Source organism: Sarcophilus harrisii, chromosome 4 (genome assembly GCF_902635505.1).
Source record: "Sarcophilus harrisii chromosome 4, mSarHar1.11, whole genome shotgun sequence".
Taxonomy (NCBI): Eukaryota; Metazoa; Chordata; class Mammalia; order Dasyuromorphia; family Dasyuridae; genus Sarcophilus; species Sarcophilus harrisii.
Genome location: NC_045429.1, coordinates 331,511,591 through 331,535,712, shown reverse-complemented (window position 1 = coordinate 331,535,712; position 24,122 = coordinate 331,511,591). Strand labels below are relative to the sequence as shown.

Genomic DNA, 24,122 nt, shown 5'->3' with positions numbered 1-24,122 from the left:
TGGTTTGGGGCGGTTTTCCCGGATGAAAGGGCCCTCCGCGCATGCAAAGGTACCCATCCCTCCTTCCGCCTCCCAGAGACTAGAGTGCCGGGTCTTAGTCCCCGTAGAGCCCAAGGAACGGCCCAAGCCAGCTCGGAGCCCCCTGTCCCTCCGCCCCTCCCGTCCTGGAGGACCTCGGGTGGACACTCTTGCCCCACGCTTCTCGCTGGTTGGGGCTGGGCGGAGCCTGCGGGCCCGGCCGGGGAAGCGGAGGGTGGGACACTCTGGCCCGGCTCTCGGTGGTGCGGGGGCGGAGGCGGAGGGAGCGGCCGCTCTGGCCGGCGGACTCGTTGGCGTGGAGTCCCGGAAGCGGAGCGGCGATGGCGGAGAGTCCGACTGAGGAGGCGGCGACTGCCGGGGCCGAGGCTGCGGGAACCCCGGGCCCGGGCGCGGGCGGCGGCGGCAGCGGCAGCTTCGGGCCGCCCTTCCTACCCGATGTGTGGGCGGCGGCGGCGGCGGCGGGCGGCACCGGCGGGCCGGGGGGAGGCCTGGCCCCGCTGCCCGGGCTCCCGCCCTCGGCCGCTGCCCACGGGGCCGCGCTGCTCAGTCACTCGGCCTTCTGGGACCCGACGCTGAGCTCGGACTGGGACAGCGAGCGCGCCGCGCCGCAGTGCCTGCTGCGGATCAAGCGGTGAGTGCGGCCGAGCGAGGGCCCGCCTGGCCCGGCCCGCCGCAGCCGCCGCTCCTCGCCCGCCCCGGCCCCGGCCCCGGCCTGGGGGCCTCCCGAGACCCCCGCCCAGGCGGCCCCATTTCCGATCCTCCCCCTTGTACTTTCCCGCCCCTTCGGCTCCCCCTTTCAGTTCTCGGCCCCCAGTTCTCCCACCTCTTCTCCATCTCTCCAAGATCTTCGCTTCCCCAGTTTTCACTTCCTGCCCCCCGACTCTTTCTCCAGTCCAAACTTTTCCCCCAGATCTCCCCTAGTTTCCTCCCTCCTTATCTCCCTTTTCTCCAACCCCTCCCTCCCTGTTCCCCAACACCCCGCCCTCCCGTTCCTTTCCTCCGACTCCTTTTCTTGCTTTCCCTTCTCCCCAATACCCCTTCTTACTCCTCCTCTCTCCCCAACACCTCTTCCCTTCTCTCTTCTCCCTGCCCTCCAGCATCCTTTCTCTCTTCTCCCCAGCACCCCTTCCCTTCTTCCCAACTCCCCCCCTCCCTTTCCTCCTCTCCATTCGTGTCCCCTCCCTCTTTGCCCCTTACTCTCTTCTTCCCAACCTCCCTCCCTTCCCCATTTCCCCCTTTACCCCTCTTTTCCTTCTAGTCTTCTCCCTCCCATTCTGTTCCTTAGCCATTTCCCTTCACCATCCCACACTTTTCTTTTTTTCCTGGATCTTCAATGCCCTTACAGCAGGTATATACCATAGAAAGGGGCTATAATCGTTCCCTTTGCCTTTGTTCCTGGAGAACAGCCTCCAGTCCTGAAACTTTCTGTCCGGTTGAACTATTCTTTCTCCTTTCCTCTTTCCCTCACCAACTCTAGTCCTGTTATCCAGAAATTCCTGTTGCCTAGGCTCAGTATCTTGTAAATTGATGCCACATAAAGACATTTTATTTTACCAATGGAACCCTTTTTCCTAACCTTAGAAATTCATTTCTTTTCCCCAACCTATGTAACTCTTTGATCAAACCTTCATCTACCTTTCTGCTCCCTATGTATTCTGTTTAGTCTAAATCTTTAATTTAGTGATTTTTGGTTCCTAGTTGGGCATGTTTTACCTGGGGTGTTAAATTTTAGCTTTAACCTCAACTGCCCCTAGTTCTGGAATGGGGCCCAAGGTACCACTTGTAGAAGTCCTCATATTTCCTCTTCCTGATGTTTAATTCCCAGTAACCTCAGCAACATCTCATCTCCCCCTTTCCCCATTTTTTTCTAAAGATAAATCTCTGTGTTTCATTCCATTGTTCTGTTTCCTGGACAGAAGACTATGTCTAGCCTCATCCCCCACCCCATCTCCTAGGAAGATTCTCTTCTCGTTCACATTTTTGTTGTAAAGTAAGCATAGTAATTTTCTTGTGTATTTTTTGGAATTAGTTGCATTTCTTTATATTCAAATTTGCTTTTTAGTTGGTAACATTTTATTTACAATTCATCAAATTATTTTTTTGATTTGGAAATTTTTTTTGATTTGGAAATATTTGGGAATGTGCAGTAAATTGTCATATTAATAGATGTTTTTCATGCTGATTTCTGATGCCATTTTAATCTCCCATTTTCCTTCTTCCCACATCCTTCTGATGAAATAGTGCCCCTTTTAATAACACTTGGTTTTCCGCTTCCTTCCCATGTATCCAACCCGAGAATCCCTGGCCTGTGAGTCAATACAAACACTTGTGGTACCACGCACTTAGTTCTGGCTCTTCTCCCCATTGATATCTGCAGCTATTTTGCTCAAGGGTTTTCCCACCTTTACCCTTACTTCCCCTTTGTTGTTATACAGGGACATCATGTCCATTTATAAGGAACCTCCACCCGGAATGTTTGTTGTGCCTGATCCCCTTGATATGACTAAGGTAGGTGATTCCACTGGGCGAATCAGTACAGATTTTTTTCCCTTGACCTTCAGATAGATAAATAGTGTTGTCTATCAAATCCAGGGAGTGTTTGGGGGAGGGGGGCATTCTCTGATTGGATTATGACTGTTTGGGATCTTGACTAGCTTACATTAATTATGCCTGTTTATTTTACTGTCTCCTGCAAAATCAGCAGCAGTAAATATTTATTAAGTCCCTGCAGGATGCAACATATAATGTACTACACGTTGGAAGCTACAAAAATTAAAGCAGTCTCTGTTCTGAAGGAGGCACCCTGAAACCTTAGTGAGGTCTAAGCCTAAAATCCCTGGGCATGTAGACATTTAGACTTCTTTGCTATCCCCTAGCCCCACCCCTGGAATAGATTCACACCTAAACCTATGTCTGGCAGAAGTGAATTGCTTAAAGAGAACACTTTCTCTTTCTTATTGCCTGAAGCAAAAATTCTATCTGTAAATTGTTAGTATGATTTTAGTTACTTTGAATAAGCTTGGCTTTTAAATTGATTTTTATTTTTGTCTTTTAATGTGGTTGAAATTGTTTTTATTGGCCTACCTTGTCTTGTAAAATGCCAGGGATATTAGCTATGTTGACCTTCAGGTCCTAATTTGTGCTCTGTTGGAGCCAGCTGAGTGTGCTATTTAATATAGTCCTGGGAGTTCAGTTTTGGGGAGGGGGAGGGATTGTCACCTGGGCAGTGTGTGGGTTCAGTTTTTTAGAGTTGTTTTGTTAAAGTACTCCTCCCCTTGATTTCCAAATTTTCAACAGATGCCTTTGAATATTAGTAAGATATTTAAGATTTTTCTGGTCTGATATAAATTCAAGTTCCCACAGCCAGGGAAGGAAAATTGGCCATTAATTGCGACCATAGATTATAGAAATCTCCATTTCACAGATTGAAAGTAACCAACTGTTTGGGCCTTTGAAGATCCTGCTGTAAAATGCTGTATAGTCCTTTGCAATTCCCTCTTTCCCTCAATTAGATCAGCTAGAGAAAAGGCTGATGACTTAGCCAAACTTCATCTCCATATCTATTACTGATCTTTTATAGCATCCAACCCCTCAGTTCAGAGAAATGGAGTAGAATTTTGTTAAACGTTCTAGGTAGAATTTCTATTTGAGATGGAAATTTTCTCTTTTCCTGGGAAGTTTAATAAATAAGAACGGGATACCTATTCCACATGATGAGAGTATAGGATGGGGTTACAGGAATGTAAGGGACCCTACCCTTTGACATGTGCAGGAGCATGGGCATGATTGGGGTGGGGGTTGTGGTGGGGGAAGCTGCCACACAGTTTTGAGATGGTGCGCAAGATGGGCTTTTGTTTTGCAGATTCATGCATTGATCACAGGCCCATTTGACACTCCTTATGAAGGGGGTTTCTTCTTGTTCGTGTTTCGCTGTCCTCCAGATTATCCCATCCACCCACCACGGGTCAAATTGATGACAACGGGCAATAACACAGTGAGGTTTAATCCCAACTTCTACCGCAATGGGAAAGTCTGCCTGAGTATTCTGGGGTAAGAGGAGACTCCCAATTAGCTGAGCTGGGAGCCAGAAAATTTGCAGGCTATTTCAGGCTGGGGGTATCCATGCTGCTTCTCTCAATAAAAGAAAAATTGTATATGAGATTGGAACCATGTCAGCTCTCAACCAAGAACATAAAAATTCTGGGTTCATCTTGTTTGGGTACTGTCAGTCCCAGTCTCATTTCCCAATGTAGAGTCCCCATCCTTAACCTGAGAAGATTAGAAATCCAGAAGGATTATCTAGAAAAAATTCTGACTCTAGATTCAGAGTACCTGGCTTCAAATCCTACCTCTCATACTTATTGTTTGCATGCCTTGGTCAAGTCACTGAGTCTCGTAGGGCCTCAATTTCTTCACCTGCAAAATGTAGGTAGTGAATTAGATAGCCTCTGAGGCTCCTGCTAGTTCTAAATCTTTTTTCCTTTGTTGCATATATAAAGTGTTTTGAAGAGTTCCTTTTTCTTTGGGGAGTCAGGAAAGTGGGAAAATTGAGACTGCTTTGTTTTCTCCATCCCTTCCCATGACTTGAAATCAGACCCACCTCCAGGCTTGTATGGTAGTTCATCCTAGGAGCCAGAGTATTGAGCCAGTGGCAAGACCCATTTTTTAAAAGTCTTCAGAGACTCAGAGTGGGTAATAGCACTGGAATTTAGAAGAGAGGGATTTAGAGAGATTTATGACAGGATAACCAGATCTTGGGATAAAAACAATTAAATTACTTGTGCAAATGGAAAAGATAATTCCATACTAGGGAGTTAAAAAAAAAATTGTTTCTATTTAGAATCACTTACCTGGAAGTGTAATATAGCTATTACTTCCTAGTCATGTTTTGTTTAGGCCATTGCAAGCATTCTATGAGAGAATACTAAATAACTTCAGAGACAGAGGAAGGAAAATGATAAGAGTATAGAACGGCTAGAAATTGAGACTAGAAATTTGTTAAAGAGAATCCATAAAATGGAAAATTTCCATTAGGTTCAGGAGTTAGCTATAATTATTGTAGGCTTTTTTTTTTATTTCTAAAAGTGTTATTCAGTGACCAAGGACATGGAAGAATCTGCTTTGTTCCAAGGTTATGAGTCTCTTGGTATATAAAGACCAGAGACTAGGGATGGTTTGAAACAGGAGTGCCAAACTGAATCAAGAATGAGAGCAGTAGGGGCATCTAGGTGGTGCAGTGGATAGAGCACCAGCCCTGAAGTCAGGAGGACCTGAATTCAAATCTGGTCTCAAACACTTAACATTTACTAGCTATGTGATCCTGGGCAAGTCACTTAAAATACCAATTGCCTCAGCAAAAAAAAAAAAAAAAAAAAAAAAAGGCAGTACTGGTGGAAGGTGGGGCAGGGTGGCTTTTGAAACCAGTAATTTTTATGAGACTAATGGGAAGAATCATTTATATTTTTCTCCATGAGTACAAAAGGGAAAGGAAAATGGTCACGAAACTAGCCTCAATCCCCTTTTTTCCTTATTGGACTGAAACAAATATTTCTTATAATTTCTTATTTCTTCTGTCATTTCTGCCCAGTGGGCTGTGAATACACAAGTTTAGCTATTTCCAATTGGAAAATATTCTTGTATGTTACTATCTCTCTGAATCTTAGAATATCCTCCCTTAGTCTTTTCTTATTGCTTGCTGTGACTCTACAAACCTCAGAGAACCTGATACTCCCTGTATTCCAAATATGGAACAGGAACCCAGATATGCCTCTGTTTCTGGCTTCATCAGCTTCCCTGCAACCTCACCCCTGCCAAGAAGCTGTGTGTCTCTCTTGTTCATTTCTTCCCATTCCTTCAAAAAAAAAAAAAAAATCTGAATATCCACTCTTCATCTGGTATTCTGAAGAGTATTTGCTAATTTTGATTATCTTTGATTATCCTTGGAGGCATTTTCTAATTTACTATTTTTCCAAGTCTTTCCTTCCGTGGCTCCTATTAATTCAGATTCCCTTGATCCAGTAAAAGCCCATTAAAGTTATCCTGCCTAGTTTCCCCTTTTTATTTCCTTTTACTTACTTTTTGGCCTTGAAATTGACTGAGTTCATTTTGAATTGGGGTAAAATGGAGGCTGGGAGATTCCAGATTATTAATAGTGAAAGAGAAAGGTTGAGTCACTCATAATCTTGCTGCCAGTTCTTTCAGCTCTTTTGTATTGGCCTGAAGGAGCCATCTTTGTCTTCTCCAGCTTCACCCTCTTCTCTTCCCCCTTTGCTATGTTTTGCAGTACTTGGACTGGCCCTGCCTGGAGTCCAGCCCAGAGTATCTCCTCGGTACTTATCTCCATCCAGTCACTAATGACTGAAAACCCTTACCACAATGAGCCTGGCTTTGAGCAGGTAAGCTGGCCTTCCAAGTGGGAGATATTGACTACTTTTAATGAGCTTTATGGAATCTGAGACCTTAAGAGGGGAGGGTATTTTTGTCTTGTTCTAGATGCATGATGTTGTTTGCTACCTTCTGGGATAATAAATGTAATTGCAGTAGGAAAGGGGGACAGTTGGCATATTAAGAGTGACAATAAATTTTAATTCTGGATACTTTAAATCTCTGTGAAGAAATTTAGATATTAATAAGTATGACAAGATTGATCTGTGTAATATACTTTCGGTTAACTAAAATTAGTTCTGGATAGGCGTTTACTTAGTAAAGGCATTTGGAAAATTAGTTTAGTCTTTGGGGAATGGCTATCTGTGCCCAATAAATTCATGTCTATACTATTCTGGTATAAGCTTTTGGTGTTCCCTAGGATTTATACTGAGTCAGATCTTTGAACGACTTAGTTTATTTCCTATAGAACCAAAAGGATCATTAAAAGTGAGAGTAAGTGTTTCTATACTGTAGAATGTGTTATTTATTACCACCAAAAATAAGGTCAGATAACATGCCTAAAAGATAACAAGCCAAATTAGATTTATTTAAAGAGTTTAATTCACTACAAACTACTTGAATTAGCATCTTCCAAACTGAAGAGGATTTCTAGACTATTGGCTATTTAATAATGAAACAAATTCATTTCTTTGCAGTACTCTTTGCAGTAAGGTCATCTGTGGTTGACTTTTTGTCATTGACTTCCTTTTATTTTTAAAGAAGTCATAAGAAGAATTAGACTTGCTTAAATGGGCATTACTATTCAAATGCAGCAATAGATCCTAAAAATATGGCAGAAAACTAGAAAGAAACTTCTTGCAGCTCCTGCCACTATAATTTACTAGATGAGGCCCCAAGATTCTCTGTGTGTACTTGAACACCAGGACAGGTCAGTTTTGTTATTCTGATCTATTGGCCCAAATTGCATTGACTTAATCCCCATCCAGTCTTTACCTGGCCTTCAACCTAAGATTGGAGCCTAGGATGGACAAAAGATCTTTGTTAGGTATATAGGTAGAATGTTTTCCACTGTTAGGGAACTTGGTAACAATGGTAGAGTACAGTGGGAGAGGAAATGGTTTTTATAGTGTGAAAAATGCTGAAGAGTTGGGTTTCCAAGGTGTTGCAAGTTTTGAGGTAGTATGGGATTGAAATAGTAAGTACCACTGACCCAGAGGTTTTCAGAATGTAAGAGATTAAGGAAGATTGGGATTCACAGAACAACTAAGCGATCAATAAAAGCCTTGAACAAACAAGAAATTGGGGGACTAGGATGGCACAGATAGATTTAGCCAATCAGAAAGAGTCTTATGGTTTTGAGAAAACCACAAATTTATGATAATAGCCTATCCAGCCCAAACAAGTTGACCATTGACCAATGACCTGACTTGACTAAATTACTACTGTGCTTGTTTAATTAGGCTAATTGAATATTAAATAACACACCCCAGAGGAGGAGTTTTCCGCCATTTTTGAACATGGGATGTATGATGGAGGGAAACATGTAGTGGGTATATCAGAAAAACTGTAACCTGGATAAAACAAACCAATCCCTTCTCTGAAGAGAGAAGCTGCGTCACACAATCAAGTATAAAGTTTCCCCCATTTCTGTATTCAGTGCTCCTTCTTCCGGAAGAGGAGTGGGGCTTGCTTCTGGTCAGAAACATTAAGTCAATTCCTTAAGAGTCTTCTTTAATAAATTTTCCTTGATATCTGATTTTCAGTGTCAAGAGTGTTATTTTTTAACAATAGTATAAGAATGCAGCCTCTTACATTTTCTGTCTTTACCCATTCCTGACATACAGTACTTCTTTCTATCACTCCCCAAAACTTCTATTGTTTAATATGAGCACTTTGAGTATTAATGTCATTCTCTTTCACCATAGGAGAGACACCCAGGAGACAGCAAAAATTACAATGAGTGTATCCGACATGAGACTATCAGAGTGGCAGTCTGTGACATGCTGGAAGGAAAATGTCCGTGCCCTGAGCCTCTAAGGTATATGATAAACAAAGTGATTAGGAGTGTCTGGGGGTGGAGGTGGGGAAACCTTACTGATGGAGTCAGATCAGAGATCCTCAGTATTGCAGAGCCTTCTTGTGTAGGAAAGGAAAATATAATTCAACAAGCATTTATTGAGTACCTACTATCTACCTAGCAGGGCACTAATTGCTGCAAATACTAGAAAAGGGCAGAAAACAGCCCCTTTTCTTAAGGAACTCACAGTCTAATAAGAGATAAGATGCAAAGCAAGATAGATACAGGATTAATTAGAGATAATCCCAGGGGCAGCGAGGTGGCTCACTAGATAGAGTGCTGGGCCTGGATTCAGCAAGATTCATCTTCCTGAGTTCAAATCTGGTCTTAGACACTTATTGTGTGACTCTGAGCAAGTCATTTAAGCCTATTTGCCTCAGTTTCCTCATCTGTAAAATGAGCTGGAGAAGGAAATGGCAAACCACTCCAGGATCTTTGCCAAGAAAATCCAAATTGGTATCACAAAGAGTCATATACATCTGACCACAACAATCTCAGAGGGAAGTCATTGACATTAAGGAAGACTGAGAAAGATTTCTTGCAGAAGGTGAGATTTTTATTTGGAATTTAAAGCTAGGAGAGGGAGATTAGGAAGGAAACTATGAGGGGACAGCCAGTAAAAATTCAGAGATTGCAGTGTCTTATGAAAGGAACAATAAACAAGGCCTGTATTATTGGATTGTACAGTAAGTGGAAAGGAGGTATAAGCAGACTTAGAAAGGTAGAAAAGAGCCACGTTATAAAGGACTTGAAAAGCCAAGTAGGATTTTATATTTGATCCTGCAGGCAATAGACGGAGCCATTGGAATTTACTGAATTAGGGAATAATGTCACGCCATTGTTTTAGGGAGATCACTTTGATAGCTGAATAGCAGCCTATTGCTGTAGTCCAGGTTTGAGGTGGTAAGGACATGCAGGTGATAAGGCGGCAGTGTCAAAGAAGAGAAGGGGCCCTATACCAGAGAAAGTGATGAGGCTCCTGCTTCTGGGAGGAGAGGGTCTACTTGCCTGTTCCCCAGTTTAGCACATCTTCTGCCTCTCTGCCTTAAACAGGGTGTCTGTCCCTCGTGCCTAGAATGTGCTCCATCCTCACCTGTCTGGTAGAATCCTTAACTTCCTTGAAGACTCAACTCCTCTGAGAAGCCATTCCTGATCCGTTTGTGCTTGATCCCTCAAATTGTAACAGGCACTTGTCTGAACATGTGGATTGCCTTAATAGAATGGAAGCTCTTTGAGAGAGGGGATTTTTTTTTTTTAATCTCTGACACCTTATGTATATAATAGGTGCTTCATAAATGCTTATTGAATTAGATTGGACAAAACTTATGTTAATGAAAAATATTCATTCAGGAACAGTTAAAAAGCAGTATAAAAATAGGTAAAGAGCATGCAGGCCATTTGTAAATTTTGGGACAGTATGGGGAAAAGTGTGATCCAAAATTAGAGACTTATCAAGGTAAGTTTCAGGGAGAGGGAGAGAGGGAATCTTTGTGAAAGAAGTTAGGTTTATTGTTGTTGTTTTTTCCAGAAATGTGAAGATGATGAGTATGGAGCATTGCATATATTTTCAGACTTGGTTGATGTATTGTTGATGGTTTTACTCAAGCTACCTTAACTTTTTTTGTTTTGTTTTTTTTTAATTTTTTAAACTATGTTTAAAGAATAGTTTACAGGGGAGGGGGAAGGCATATATTCATATATAAGTATATTCATTTTTAAAAGCTGAAATAGTAATGAATAAGCTTGGAGTATGCAATAGAAAATAGATTGAGTTCAAATTTCCATGCTGTTCTCTATTGGAGTCATTCCAGTGACTACACTGCATGGGAAGTTAAGTGTAGACTATGGCACTTAGTAAACTTGGCATCTTGTCCCAGTGGCCCTTTTGCCAATGGTTGAGGTAGGAAGAGTGTATGTTGAATCTAGCTGTAAAATGAGGAGATAGAGTTAATGTGGGCATCCCTTCTCTTTCATTCTGCAAGCCCATGACCTTATATTCACCTTTGTCTTCCAGGGGTGTGATGGAGAAATCCTTTATGGAGTATTATGACTTCTATGAGGTGGTGTGCAAAGACCGACTACACCTCCAGGGCCAGACAATGCAGGTAGAGCAGATCTCTGGACCTTGGATATTCGGATGGGTAGTGGGAAGGGGGCAGTGAGGAGGGGGATGTACCAATAAGCCGGGGATGCCATCAGCCTACCCTGCTAACTGAAAAGGATGGAGAAGTAAAGGATCTAGGAGATAAGGCCTGCAGGGAGGGGCGATGACCCAAATTCAAGCATTTGAAGGAATGGTAGTGATAGTTGACTTCTTGATAGGGAAACCTCTTAATGTGAAAAATTATGCTAGATGAATAGAATTTAATAATCCAAACACAAAGGGCATTTGAAATACTTCCCTGAAAAATCTGTCATCTCTGAGGTGTTTGATCCTAGGCTGAGGGATGGGATGGATTTAATGGCTTGTTACGGCCTTTTTCAAGCATTTGCTTAGGTAAGTTTCTTCTTTTGTCCTCACCAATGGAGAAATCAGGAGGATTGCAACAATGTGAAATACTTATATATTAGAAATATCAGATGTTCTGTTGGCTGAGGTGCAGCTCTTGGTAAATGTTGCCTTTCACTTGCTTCGAGAGTTCAATTGTCAGGGTATAGTTAGGGCTTTATTGCTTTGTGTTCCCATTTCTACTGTATCCTGAGAAAAGATTTGTCCCTCAGCATGTTTTGCATCAGAAATTGTAACCTTTGTTGCTAACCAGTTCCAGTATCAATCCTTAGGGGGGGAAAACATTTTTTTTTGACTAGACTTATGATTCTACTCTTTTATCTTCTCTGCAACTTTATAGGCTTAGGGAATTGCTTGGGACACTGAAAAAATTATAAAAGGAGGGCCAGCACCTGCAGAGGAAGTGAGTAGGTGAGAATGAAGCTGAAGTCTGAAGGAAGGAAAGTTTGGAAAATTGATCACTTCAATGAAAGTATAGAGCAGAGGCTTTAGGAATGTAATTTTGGGAAGTAAAAAATGGTTTGTAGTGGCTATAGAAAACCATAATGGTGGGGGTGGGTGAGGTGAATGTATGAGAGGAGCTGACAGAAGTGATTGGATGTCTTTTGGTATATATGTCCCTAATTGGTCATTTATGAAACATGTTCCTGTGTGAGACAGCTGCACTCTTCTCAGTATTTCAATTTTTTCCTCTTTATGGATGGTCATCTTCTGTGTACTGATTTGTAGCCCCTGCTTCTACCCTTTCTTATTGTTTGTAGTAGGCTTTGAAGCTTTATGATTCCTCACATAGAGTAATAAAGCCAGAATTAAGAAAAGAAGATACCTATATAAGGAGAGAGAAGAATTTTTGCAGGACTAGGTTAGAAGGTCTCTAGATAAAGAGACAGAGGCTCTGTTTTTTTTCCAGTAGCTAGGGACATAAAACTTTTAAGTATTTTAATAACTAGATAAACTTTAAAAGGCCAGTTGTTCTGACTCCTGATTTCAAGAATAAAAGATAATCTTCATTTTTTCTTGGGAATATTAGAAAAAATCTCCCGTCTTGTAGTCTGCATATGAATTAAGTTGATGCACCTTCAGTGCATTTTCCCTTTTAATCCTTTCTCCTTGTTTGCAGGTGAACATTTGGGAAAGTAAACTTATTTTAATGTATATCTCAGCCAGATATCCCTAGGGAAGATAAGCAGTGGAGAAGTAGGAAGGAACTTTGAGAAAACATTCTTAAACCCCAAATAGAAAAGGTTTTTATACTGTTTTCAGTATATGTGGGTTTACTATATGGCTGTCCTCAGGGAGGAAAGCTCCTAGGAAGCTATTCTGGCTTCCATGGGATCCCATTATTGTCTCTGGTATGAACAATTGAAATCTGACTTTTTCCTTTTTTCTCTTCCCTCAGGATCCTTTTGGAGAGAAGCGAGGCCACTTTGACTACCAATCTCTCCTGACTCGCCTCGGGGCAATCCGTCTGAAAGTGCAGGAGAAACACCAGCAGGACAGTGCTGAAATAGACTCTGATAGCAGTTCATCTGAAACAGAGACAGACACACAGGGGAGCTCAAGGGCCTAGATGCCCCCCCACCCTATCCCTGGGATGGAGCGGCACCACATCTCCCTCCAGCCCCAACAGCATCCTGCCTGAGGCAAGAACCAAGGACACTCAGACCCCAGGGTGGGAGTGGGCTGTTGTTTGCAACCTTCTTGGCATCCTGGTACCAAGGACCATTTTCATCCCATGCCGAGGGCCAATCCCAAGGTACTGATACAGGAGAGCCTGGAGCATGGTTCTCTGGCAAAAAACTGACGGACATTTCCACTGGGGCAGTTTGTTGGGGATAGAAGGCAAAGACTGCAACTTCCAGAGGGGGTTGCCCAGAATAGTCAATGGGGATACCAGGAGGGGAGGGCAGGGTCAAGGGAGTGGGGAGGGAGGGAAGAGGGGAGGGGTGTCACATGACCTGTCCAGGTGGTTGTCTGGGTGTCTGTCTTTCAGTCTTGAAGCTGGGCCTTAACCTGCATAACCCAGCCCAGCCTAGTGTAACCTCCTGGACCTCATTTCCTGTCTGCCACCATAATTTTGTTTTCCCTAATTTATAGTCACTGTTCTAGACAGACCAAAGAGAAGGAACAGTGGTGGAGTCTGGGCTGTTGGTCAGAAAGCTTTACCTAGCACCCAAGCACCTTTCTCATCTCCCTCTTCCCTACTCCCTTCTGCTGCCATTAGATGGAGATTTGATTGAGACCAACAAAAGGTCTTTGCAAATCCAGCGCAGGCGCCGTGGAAACTGAAAATTTCACTGTTTGTTCCCACAATCACTGATTCTCATGGAAAAGTCCTCAACACTGGCAGCTGCTGTCCATTTGGGGTTAGAACCGATACAAGGAAATGGTTTCTTCTGAATTCTCATCCAAATAAGGATATTCTTCCTTTGGAATGACAAGGGGATTGACATTTTTGAGGAGTGGATTGTCCAGCTATTCTCCTTGGCATTTGCACTCCAGTCTATGATTCCCTCAACTTCACAGTACTTTGGGACCTGGGGAAGCAGTGGTGGCCAGTTGCAGATGGGAAACAAGACTAAGGCTGGAGGACTTTGTTCTGGGCTGTGCATGCTGCCAAATATTGACTCTTGGCAGGAGAATCATCAGAGGGGAACTCATCTGCTGGCTCAGTTGGATGCTTGCAGGGCTAGCTCTTATTCTCCCTAGCTTTATTTAGATGCAAGGATCCTTCTGGTTGGTTAACAAAGAAAGACATGCTTTAAGCACTGTAGTGCTGGGCATCTCCTCTCCTTCCCATTTTGGCTTTGCCCCAAGCTTCCTACTGTATTATGTTTTCCCCTTTGGGGCATCATCCACTCAGTTATCTAGTTAACCCTAAGGCTTTGGTCAGCATCCTAACTACCTGTGAGGGAAAAGACTGGATTCTGTGGAAGAGAGGTCAGTTTAAAGGGCCTCTGCCTCATGAGTCAGATAATATATACTTTAGATGAGGTTCTAGAATAACCTAGAACTATATTTAACCTAAACACTTACCATTGTGGGGATGGAGCTTATTGGGCAATGGGGGAGTATTCTTTGGAAGAGATGTAGAGCAGGAAACAAAACAGGGTAAAATGGGCTTGGGGAGTAGGAAGAGAACCATAGGCAACCATTAGTCAAGATTGGTTGTTATTCCACTCAAAACAAGTTTCAAGGCTGCTAGTCTACCCAGATGTATAGTCTGGAACAAGCACTAGACTCAGCGCCCAGATTCCCTCAATTGGAGCAGACACAGGGTTGTGGATGAGTGTTCTTGGTCTATAGATGCAGTGTTGTCTTTCTGCCATTTAAGTGTTTCTACTTCCAAGCGACAATCCTCTCCCTGATCCTGCCATGAGCAGAGCACCTCTGGCATTGTGGCCCAACTTTTATGCTCTAATCTTGAGTTGAGAAAATATATGCACAGAAGTCACTCAAAGAGACATCTTTATATCTGACTGTACATAAATGATTTTTTGTGCAATAAAGTTTGTTTTGGCAGAAGGAGGTTGCTGTGGGTGTGGAAGGGGCTATTAGGACCCCCTCAAACAAGCAGGGTACTTAGTTATTGGGTACTGTGTCACTGCCTGGCACATGGGGAGTGTAGAGAATAAAATTGAACTGGAATGTTAAACAACTACATGGTAAGGGGGAATTCATCACCATAATATAGGTTTTTTTCTCTGAAAATAATGCAGAAATCCATTAAATTGCTAGGAGCTCTCTGGGAGTGTCCCACTTGGCAGATATTAGAATTTTTGCCCAGAACTGGTTGTGTTCTTTGAGGATATGGGATAAAGTCTGTCTCAGCTTCAGTCAGACCTGTGGAAACTTAGCCAAAGATGAAGAAAGCTGAATCTTATATGGAGGGGGGTAGAGGATAACAAAGGAAATGGTTATTTGCCTAAATGACATGACTGTCTTTGACTGAGGGGAGCTCCTTTGTGGGTAATCCAGAACTATGGGGTGATATTCTGGCATGTTTTTATTACTTAACTCCTATGCTGAGTGAAAAAACAATTCTGGGAAGAGACTGGGAGAACAAAAAGAGGCATCCAGCTTCTCTTTCTTCAGCTCTGTTGTCTCTCTGGCAGAATGATTATTTTCCTTTATGGTAAGGGAAGGAATTAAGTAGTTGGGCTTCTCAGGCCTTTCTTAGTGATTCAGCTTGTTGGTTCAAAATAGAGTTGTAAACAAAGATAGGAGGGAATTTGATTTGGCAAATCAATGAATGAATATCATTGAGCTAGTAAAAGGGGTCTTGCTTGTAGGTTTGCACCCTTACAGATGTTTACAAAGTACTTAAAAAGAATGGCCTGGGAGACAGAATCAGATTCCTTGGCTGTACTCATCTATGAATTTACTAGAACTTCCACCCTACACTTTTGCTCTATCTTTCTACAGTTATTGTCACAATTAAGGGTTTTGAAAAATAAAACGAATAGTAATGCCAGGGGATGGTGGTAATTATAAGAATTGAGTTCCTCCATGAAGGGAAAACCTTAGATAGTAAAAAATAGTTGAGGAAGAGAGGCAATTTGGAACCATTTTCTTATAAAAAAAAATGTTTATTATTCAGACTCCCTTGATAGATCTTGACCCACCTTCCTTCACTTTTCCCACAGTTCTACCTCCCCTAGAGTCAGGGGAGGGCCTCTCTGGCTTCCTCAGCTGTGATTTCCTGGGAGTAAAGGTCCGTGAAGAGCGCTGGTAGCCAGTAGTGTGCCTCCCCTGGAGCCTGCAGGTCTAGCCAGGCCAACCCTTCTTTCAGTAGGTGCTCCTGGGGATAGAATGGACAAAAATTTGTATGGAAAAGATAAGATTTTAGAGGTTCTAGGACATAGCCTAAGAAACACAATTGGGGTGGGGAGGGTTGGGGGAGAGGGCAGGCAGGCAAACAGATCTTGGTCAGAATATAGTGTTTCTTTATAGGTAACAGACTTTATGAAGAGATATTGAACAATTAGATCCTCTCTAAAGGAAGGTAATTGGGGGTGGAATGAGAATGACATCAGACTGCAATACAAGGATCACTTGGGAAACAGTGAGGGAATACTACTAAGAATTTGGAGAGCAGACATGGAAGAAAATTAGATATCCTGCTTGGTCCCAAAGACTGGAAGTACTAAATGGAAGTTGCACAGACCAAATGTCATTCTATTTAATGAAAAAAACTTCTGAACAATTAGATTTGTTCAAAGTAGAATGAGCGTGCGTTTCAATTGTAGTGGGTTCCTCATTACTGGAGACCTCCAGATGGTGGCTGGTGACCACCTGTCCAAAGATATTTCAGTAGGGAGTATTTAGTCATGTGCAGTTGAACTAAATGACATCTGAGGTTCTTGGCAATGACTTTGATTTTTAGGGAAGTGAGCTGGAGCAGAATCTCCAAAGGTGGTGTAGTAAGGAGCCACAGCCAAACAATCACCACATTTATCTGTACCTTCCACCTACTTCTTGAATAGTATGGAATTACCTGTTTGGATTTGTTTTTTAACCAAAGTATGGAGAAAAATTGCATCTTTTTGCCTGGGTACAGGAAGGAAATGAGGACTGGTCTTAGCAGGAAATATTGGAAGGAACCTGAAGTGATGGGACAATGTAAATTACCTGAGTTACAGAGCAAGCTGTTTATCAGCAAAACTGGAAATAATCTACTGTATCCTTCCAGTAATGTTGGGGATGAGACTAGTAGACCCATTGATATTTATATTGTACTTGGAGGTTTATAATAGTTTACAATGAGCTTTCCTGAGTGGAAGTAGATGGGATAAATATTGTTGCGTTACCTAAGTTATAGGTGGGGAAATTAAATTCTTGGTGAAACGATTTGCTTAGCTACATAAGAAGTAGCAGAAGCAGGATTTGAACCCGGAGTCTTTAATTTTAAACTTGGTGCTCTTAGTACTATTATAGATCTTGACCCATCTTCCTTCACTATGTTAAAAGACATGTAGAAAGTGCTCTGAAAAGTTTTTTAAAATATATAAATGCTTGTAGGGTGAAGGAAAGAGGGCAGGATCATAAATCTTGGAGTTGGACCTTGAGATCATTTGATCCAGTCTTCTGCCTTCAGGTACTTTTATCATCCTTGTTTTATAGATGATTTCTCTGGGCCACAAGGATTATATTTAATAGCTTGTCAAAAACCAGCCAATTAATTAATGGTAGAGACTAAAACCCAGAACATTGATATAAAATTTTATTATGCATATAAACCTAACACCTATGCTATAATGATATGTACTGTTAATTGCCTTCACCCTTAAGACAGTGTCCCAGTATATTTAAGCACATGCATGTATATATACATAGCACACACACACAATTTTGGCATGTACACATACATAGCATACCCCCCGCCCCCCCATACACAAAATTTTGGTAATCTAACAATTACCAAGGACCAAGAGAGGTCTCCTAGTAGCAACTTGCTTTCCTGTAGATACTGCATGTTTCATAATAACCCTAACCCAGGGAAGGTGTAATTCCAATTTATTTCTTTGGAGAAACAATTCTTAATCTTTTTTCAGTCATGGTCCTCTTTGGTAGTCTGGTAAAGCATACAAATCCTTTCTTAAAAATGTTTTTAAAATGCAAACACATACACATTTATATGTGTATTTAAAAAAGCAATTCTACTGAATGTCACCAAAATATTTTTTAAAAAATTCATTAGGCAATAAATTAAGAACCCCTGCCTTAGAAAAGTATTAGTTATTAATCATGACTAATGAAGACAGAATGAATTAAGAAAGGGGGGCCAATGAACAAAATATATAAAGCTCAGGATCCTATTGTTGTCTCTCTCCCCCAAATGAACTAAAAGGAGTTCTCTGCATAACACAAGTACTCCTCATCTCTCCTAATTATTCTAAGCATACTTACCAGCACTTGCCGAGCTCTCTCTGTCTCCCATTTGAGACTTGCTTTGATTTCACTGACTGTCACATAACCATTTTTCTAGAAGGAGGAAGAATATGGACCAATTAGCAGGGGCTGTCTGCCTTCCCCCAACCTTGCTTAGCATAATGTTTTCCTCACTCTATCCCAGGAACAGGGAGCTGGGATTAGGCTGGAGGTGCTAACTAGATACAGCTCAAGGGGCACAGTGTGTGTTGAGTCCTTTCTGGAATTGAAAAGGTCAAATTCCAGTAAGGGTAAAAGTAGAATGGTGGGTAAAATATCAGTTAGTTTTGTTCTGGGAGCTACTGAGTCCAATTCCCTCATTTTATAGATAAGAACATTGAGACCTAGCATCATACCATAACAAGCACCAGATCTTGATGGCAAAGGCAGTGTTCTTTGAGAGGTCCCTGAGGGTGGCTTGGTTTAGTGGCCTTGCTTCTTATTAGTTTATGAGATTTACTTTTCTAAGATTTTGAATTCCATTTTTTTCTATTACCTCTCTCCCAGGCAGAAATCAATCTGCTATAAGTTATAATCATATTAAATATAAATGGCCTTGTTTCTTAAAGCAAAATCTAGGTCTAATCCCTTCCCCTAATACCACAGGCTTTGTGATCTTAGTCAAATCACAACTTCCCATACTTTAGGCCAGAAGTTGCAGAGAAGGGGCTGTGGAAGAAATCTCACTCAGAGAAGGGACCAGGTCCAGACCCTATTCTCATGTACTTATTAACCCGAGTAACTGACTTTTGATTAATGAACTTTGAGAGTGGGGAAAAAAGAGATACAATGAGAAATGAGGGAACAAGGTATTTGGGGCTGTGTTCTTTTATCTGTGACGCTATAGGAGCTGGGGGAAAGGGACAGGGTACCTCTGCCAGCTGCAGCACTACAGTATGATCCATGTTGAGTTCAGCTGGAACCGACTGGACCAGGTAAGTGCCTCCCACAGGAATGATACTGAAGCCAGTTCCCAAAGCCTTCAGTTTCTTGATGGCTCGGATGAGGTCATCTCTAAAGTGAGGGGAAAAATGACCAAAGGCACTTGAATGACAAGACCAGTCATCCCTACCCCTTTAATAGTGCTCCTGGTTTGCAAGGGTGAAAGCATGAAGGAAGGAATCCCAAATGGCTTAAGATATTCCAGGACAGGAGGTGTTGATCATGTGACCCCACTCATCGAAGAATCCAAACTTCTATCTCCACTCCTTCCCTCATCCTAGAAAGAAAGCATCTTTGCCAAGTCACAGAACGGAGGTTAGGTTCTGTTGGTGTGCTTACTCTAAATTCTTAGGATTGCTGTTAATGAGAGCTGCCCTGAGCCTCATCCATTTACATTCTCTCTTCATTTCTATTCAATGAGCAGTAGGTCTGAATAGTATGTATAGCTAGCAATCCTTTATTTCCTTCTTTTCTGAATATCTACTGTTCCATTCTCTCAAATTTGGGGCTGTCTTCTCGGGAACCTACCATTTATCTCTATAATAAACAACCAACCTCATCCTCCCCCAAATTAAAGGTAGAATACCTTAGGTCAAAGGGGTTTTAAATTGGGGACTATAGACTTGTATTTTAAAAAATATCTTGTTAACTCTATTTTAATATAATTGGTCATATTTGTAATTCTATGTATTCTCAGAAGGAGTCCATAGGCTTCACCAAAATAATGAAGGGAAAACAAAAAAAGTTAAAAATGCTTGTCTCAGTCAATTAAGTCAGTTTACATCCCATGATATACTACTTTATCTCTATATTTGTCCTGGTCTCCTTTGCCAGAAATTATGTGAATATGATGAAGTTACCTAAGAGTTAGCCAACCTATTCTTCAACTTCTAGTTGAGATAGGACCTGCAGCACCCAAGGTGATTGTATCTGATCTCTAAAGAATTCTACCTCATCCCCAAAGGAATGGAAGAAAATACCTACTGGCTGACATCCTGAGCAAACTTGCCCCTTCCCTTCAACACCTGCTGGTGTAGTTCCTCCAGAGTGATCAGACCTAAGGGGATGGGACAGTACAAATCAGATAGAGAGAATCCCTATATGAGCAGCAGCCATCTACAGGAGTCATCTCAATTCCTGAACTTAGACCTAAAAGTATCCCCTAAGTTGCTGAATTCCTTTTGCCCTCTTCCCCTCCACCAGATAACCAACCATAGATCATGGAAACCATTAGAGCCAACAGGACTGAGGTCTTTTTGAGGATCGCAAGATTTGAGGAAAACTAAAAAGTTTCCTCTAAAAAGTCCAAATTATTTTTACTGTCACAAAGATCATACCTGTTTATAGCCAATAGACATAGGGATTTTCGCTCTCAACTAAGTGAATCAGGAGCTGGCCTTTAAGTCAGAAGAGCTGAGTTTAAGTACTGACTCTGTCATATACTATATATACATATACTTGATCCTGTGCAAGTAACTAAATCTCTCAACATCCTAGGAAGTATCCTTAAGACTACAAGTTGTAAAGAAGGTGCTAACCTGCACAGGTAGAGGTATTTCTTCACCAAGGAGTTTCCTAAACCAATAGAATCCCAGGTTCAAGTCCAAGCTCCTATCCTAACTAACTTATGCATGATTAATCCAACAAGTCAATAAAATGGTAAACAATTGGATACTTTTTAGAAGCTCCTGTCCCCTAACCAGTTTTTGAAAGGACTATTTTGTCACATGGCTAACAGCCTGATAGCTAACCCAGCATGGCAGGGAGAATAGGGTAGGACCAGCAGTCCTTTTACAATCAATCAGGAAGTTTGCCCAGAAAGATTAAGTGACTTTTTAAATGTTATACACATATCATGGACCAAGTCTGACCTATGTCCTAGGCATCTTCCTCTCAATTAGAATTCAGACTGTAGAAATGCTACAAAGAGCAAAAGACATGGAGGCTTAGATGTGGAGACTTGTCATGGATTCAGTTAAATGGATTGACTAAACCTTCAAAAGAGTTTCTTTAGGAACTCATGAAATAGTAGCAAAGAATTGGAAAATTAGTAGATGCCCATCAATTTGGCAGAATTATTTTTATATATATATATATATATATATACACACACACACACGTGTGTGTGTGTGTGAATGTGTACTATATGTATAGTATATATATATATATATATATATATATATATATATATATATATATACACCAGGGGAAAAAAAAAACTCATCAGCAGGAACATAGATAAGATGAACCTGAGAGGCAAAATCTTAAGTGCTTATGGTTCAGCTACTTCCTCTTCCCACTGGAAGTCCTCACCTCCATTACGATGCTTTAGTGCCAGGCACACCTCAATGATCTGAACACCCAGCTCATAATAAAAGTCTCCAACACCCAGCATCTCAGACCAAAATCCTTTTCCAGCTAAAGAAAGGAAGCAGAAAAGTCAAGGTTATTCTGTTACTCCACAACCCTTTTCTCAAAATTCCCCTCCTATAAAAACCCTTTCTCTAACTCTTAATCACTTCTTTACTCAATATCTCTTCAACAATTATATGGTGGTCCAACTACTAGATAAACATAATGGCATAATTTAAAAAACCATTTTTACTTGGTTTGGAATGTACTACACAAACATAGATGTCTCTTCCTTTTTCTAAATAACTGAGACACATGTAAAAATGAGTTTGCCTTTGGTGAGCATACAGACTGATAAAGTAACCTAGAAAATCCTGAGGAAGAGTAATGAAGAGATATTTTAAAAATCTGATAATCCATAAATATTAATAATAAATAAATTAAATAAATATTAATGAGAAACCATCCACTTAGTCTACATAATTTTATTTTTTCTTTACTAAACTGACAGTTTCTTCAAGCCAGGAGCTATCTCTTTCCCATTGTTGAAGAGTTCTTTGGTTCTCTCCACAGGAGTTACTCAATTAATAATGACCCCTAACTGATATCCTTCTCTCTTGAAATTCTAAGGTGTAGTGGGACAAGTACGGGTAATGCCTTACAGGCCAAGGGGTCAACCCCAATGGTGGCACACATATCTTGGAACTGTAATCGGAACTGAGGATTCTTCCGGATTTCTTGCTTGTGTTTACTGGCAAATTCTTCTAAGTTTGTCTTGAACATGTCCAGCTGCTTTGACATCTGTGGAAAGGACACATATGAACGTAAAGGGCAGCCCAGTTAAGCAACAGGCACATCCAGCATTGGACCTTTGGCCTAGAGGGATAGGGTAGGCTCAAAATATCTAGAAGTGTCCATATTCTGTTCTTCTTACCTCTCTTCTTCCTTTTCTTTACTCTTATCTAACCCACTATAAGAAGAAATGAACTTCTGTCTTGTTTCAAGAAATGAGATTCAATTAGTAAAAAAATATTTTAGATATATGGAGTTTCCACTATCAGTTAAGTCAGGGGGAACACTAAATTTAGGCAAGAGCTAAGGAGTAAGGATATTTGGCTGTTTTCTAAGGTTAATACATATTGTTTTGTATTGTACATATTTCTTTCCCTGTACCTTTTATCCTTCCAGCAGAAATCAATAGTTTTGTTTCTCTCAGTTGACCTCCCCCAAAGTAAATTAGTGTGATCCTTTCTTAAATATGATGTTTAGAAATTTTAATTTACACCTGTCACCTTTTTATAAGAGTCAAAATTTCATAGCAGCAAAGAGCAACATGTTAAGAACTTTGCAACCCTTAAATTCATATATAAATGATACCTCGTGAAATTGGTTAGATAAGCCTTTTGTTTCATATACATGTTACAGTATCTCTGGCCAGCAAGGTTCATGATACTTTTATGGGTCCCTCTGTGTTGTATGTGTGAATAGAAGTTTTATCAATCCACTAATATTCTATCATAAGAGGAAATTTTAAAATTTTCCCTTTCCCCAGGTTTTCTCCTTTCTTTCCCTTCAACATCCTCATAATAAGATAATGAATAATGATAATGAAACTGAGGTAGGATATTCTATGACTGCCTGTCTCTCCCATTTTAAAGATTGAGCTCCAAGACAAGCACTGACATTAATAGAATTCCCTTCCTCCTCCTCCTTCTTTTCCCTCCCCTCCCCACCTTGTGGAGGAAGCATTAGGGATTTAGTGACTTGCTCAGGGTCACACAGTGTCAGAGGAGAGATTTGAACTCGGGTCCTTCTGGTTGCAGGACCCATTCTTTATCCATTGAGCTACCTAGCTATTCTGGGAGTCCCCTTTTGGAAAGTGGGTTAGATGAAAATAAAAGCTTGGATGCTGGAACTTTCCAAGTACTCAGCACGTAACTTAATGAAGTAAACCAGGGTCCTCTCCTCCTGGAGCAGAAAGAGCCCCTGGTTCACAGTCAGAGGACTTATATTAAGGTTCTCATCTGCAAAAAGACCCTGGACTAAAGCTTCCAATTCCGAGCTCTCACGATCCCAACCAGCTCACCTGGGCCAGCTGATCCTCGGCCAAGACAGTGCCACGTTCCTTATATTTGGCCTGCGGGGGAATAATATTAGCATGAGCCTTGGGGTGGAGAGGTTGGGGTTCGGGTTCTCCTCCCAGCTTGGGCTAACCGGCACCGGAAACCCAGAATGTGAGGGGGCAGAGGCCTGATTCAGAGAGCGCCGGTACCGGGGATGAGGGATCCAGTCTGGCAGGGGAGTAGGGGTGCCTGGCTCTGGGAGCTCAGTTTCCAGGTTTGGGGGAGTCACCTCGGCCAACTTCTTCTTGGCGATGGCGCCGGCGCCCACCCCGCGGCGGTGCATCCCTGCACGCCCGCCGGCCCCCAGGCCGTCCCAGCTCAGGGGCTCTGCCGCGGGCCGCTCGACCAGGAAGTACCGGCTCGGTTCGTCATCTCCCCGCGCCGGAAGAGAGGGTGCGCAACTTCCGGCACCTGGCGACTTGGAGCATCCTCGCCTATTTCGTGTTGCGTGACGAGTCTGCCCTTCGCCTCAGCCCTGCGAGCCCTGGCCTTATCCTCTTTTCTCTGCACACAATGAGCCCCCATGTTAATTTATCTTTTCATTGATTCATTTGTGTGTTTATTTACTTATTCATTCATTCAACAACATGGAGGACGTGGATTGTCAGAGTTGGAAGGGACCGTAGACGTCACCCGGCCCCGCCTCCTTATTTAACAGACGAGACTGAGGGCCACAGAAGTGAAAAGATTCGTGTCTAAGGCTAGGAAGGATATAAACGACAGAGCCAGAATTAGAACCTAGATTCTCTCTCACAAATTAGAG

The 24,122-nt window shown here is 41.9% G+C and overlaps 2 protein-coding genes across 2 annotated transcripts; one reads left to right on the top strand and one right to left on the bottom strand.

Moving 5' to 3' along the window:
• Positions 1–294: 294 nt before the first annotated feature.
• Positions 295–14,942, top strand: UBE2Z (ubiquitin conjugating enzyme E2 Z). The gene is made up of 7 exons (XM_031966093.1): positions 295–670; positions 2,475–2,547; positions 3,902–4,089; positions 6,323–6,434; positions 8,352–8,464; positions 10,518–10,608; positions 12,412–14,942. Exons 1-7 carry the CDS (start codon positions 360–362, stop codon positions 12,580–12,582), a joined length of 1,059 nt encoding a protein of 352 aa, XP_031821953.1. The 5' UTR covers positions 295–359; the 3' UTR covers positions 12,583–14,942.
• A 634-nt stretch (positions 14,943–15,576) lies between these two features.
• SNF8 (SNF8 subunit of ESCRT-II) lies at positions 15,577–23,731 on the bottom strand. The gene is made up of 8 exons (XM_003768342.4): positions 23,589–23,731; positions 23,323–23,373; positions 21,899–22,037; positions 21,198–21,302; positions 19,869–19,941; positions 18,815–18,956; positions 17,922–17,996; positions 15,577–15,813 (listed from the first exon to the last, which is right to left on the bottom strand). The coding sequence occupies exons 1-8, from the start codon at positions 23,640–23,642 to the stop codon at positions 15,676–15,678; spliced, it is 777 nt and encodes a 258-aa protein (XP_003768390.1). The 5' UTR covers positions 23,643–23,731; the 3' UTR covers positions 15,577–15,675.
• Between the last annotated feature and the right edge of the window lie 391 nt (positions 23,732–24,122).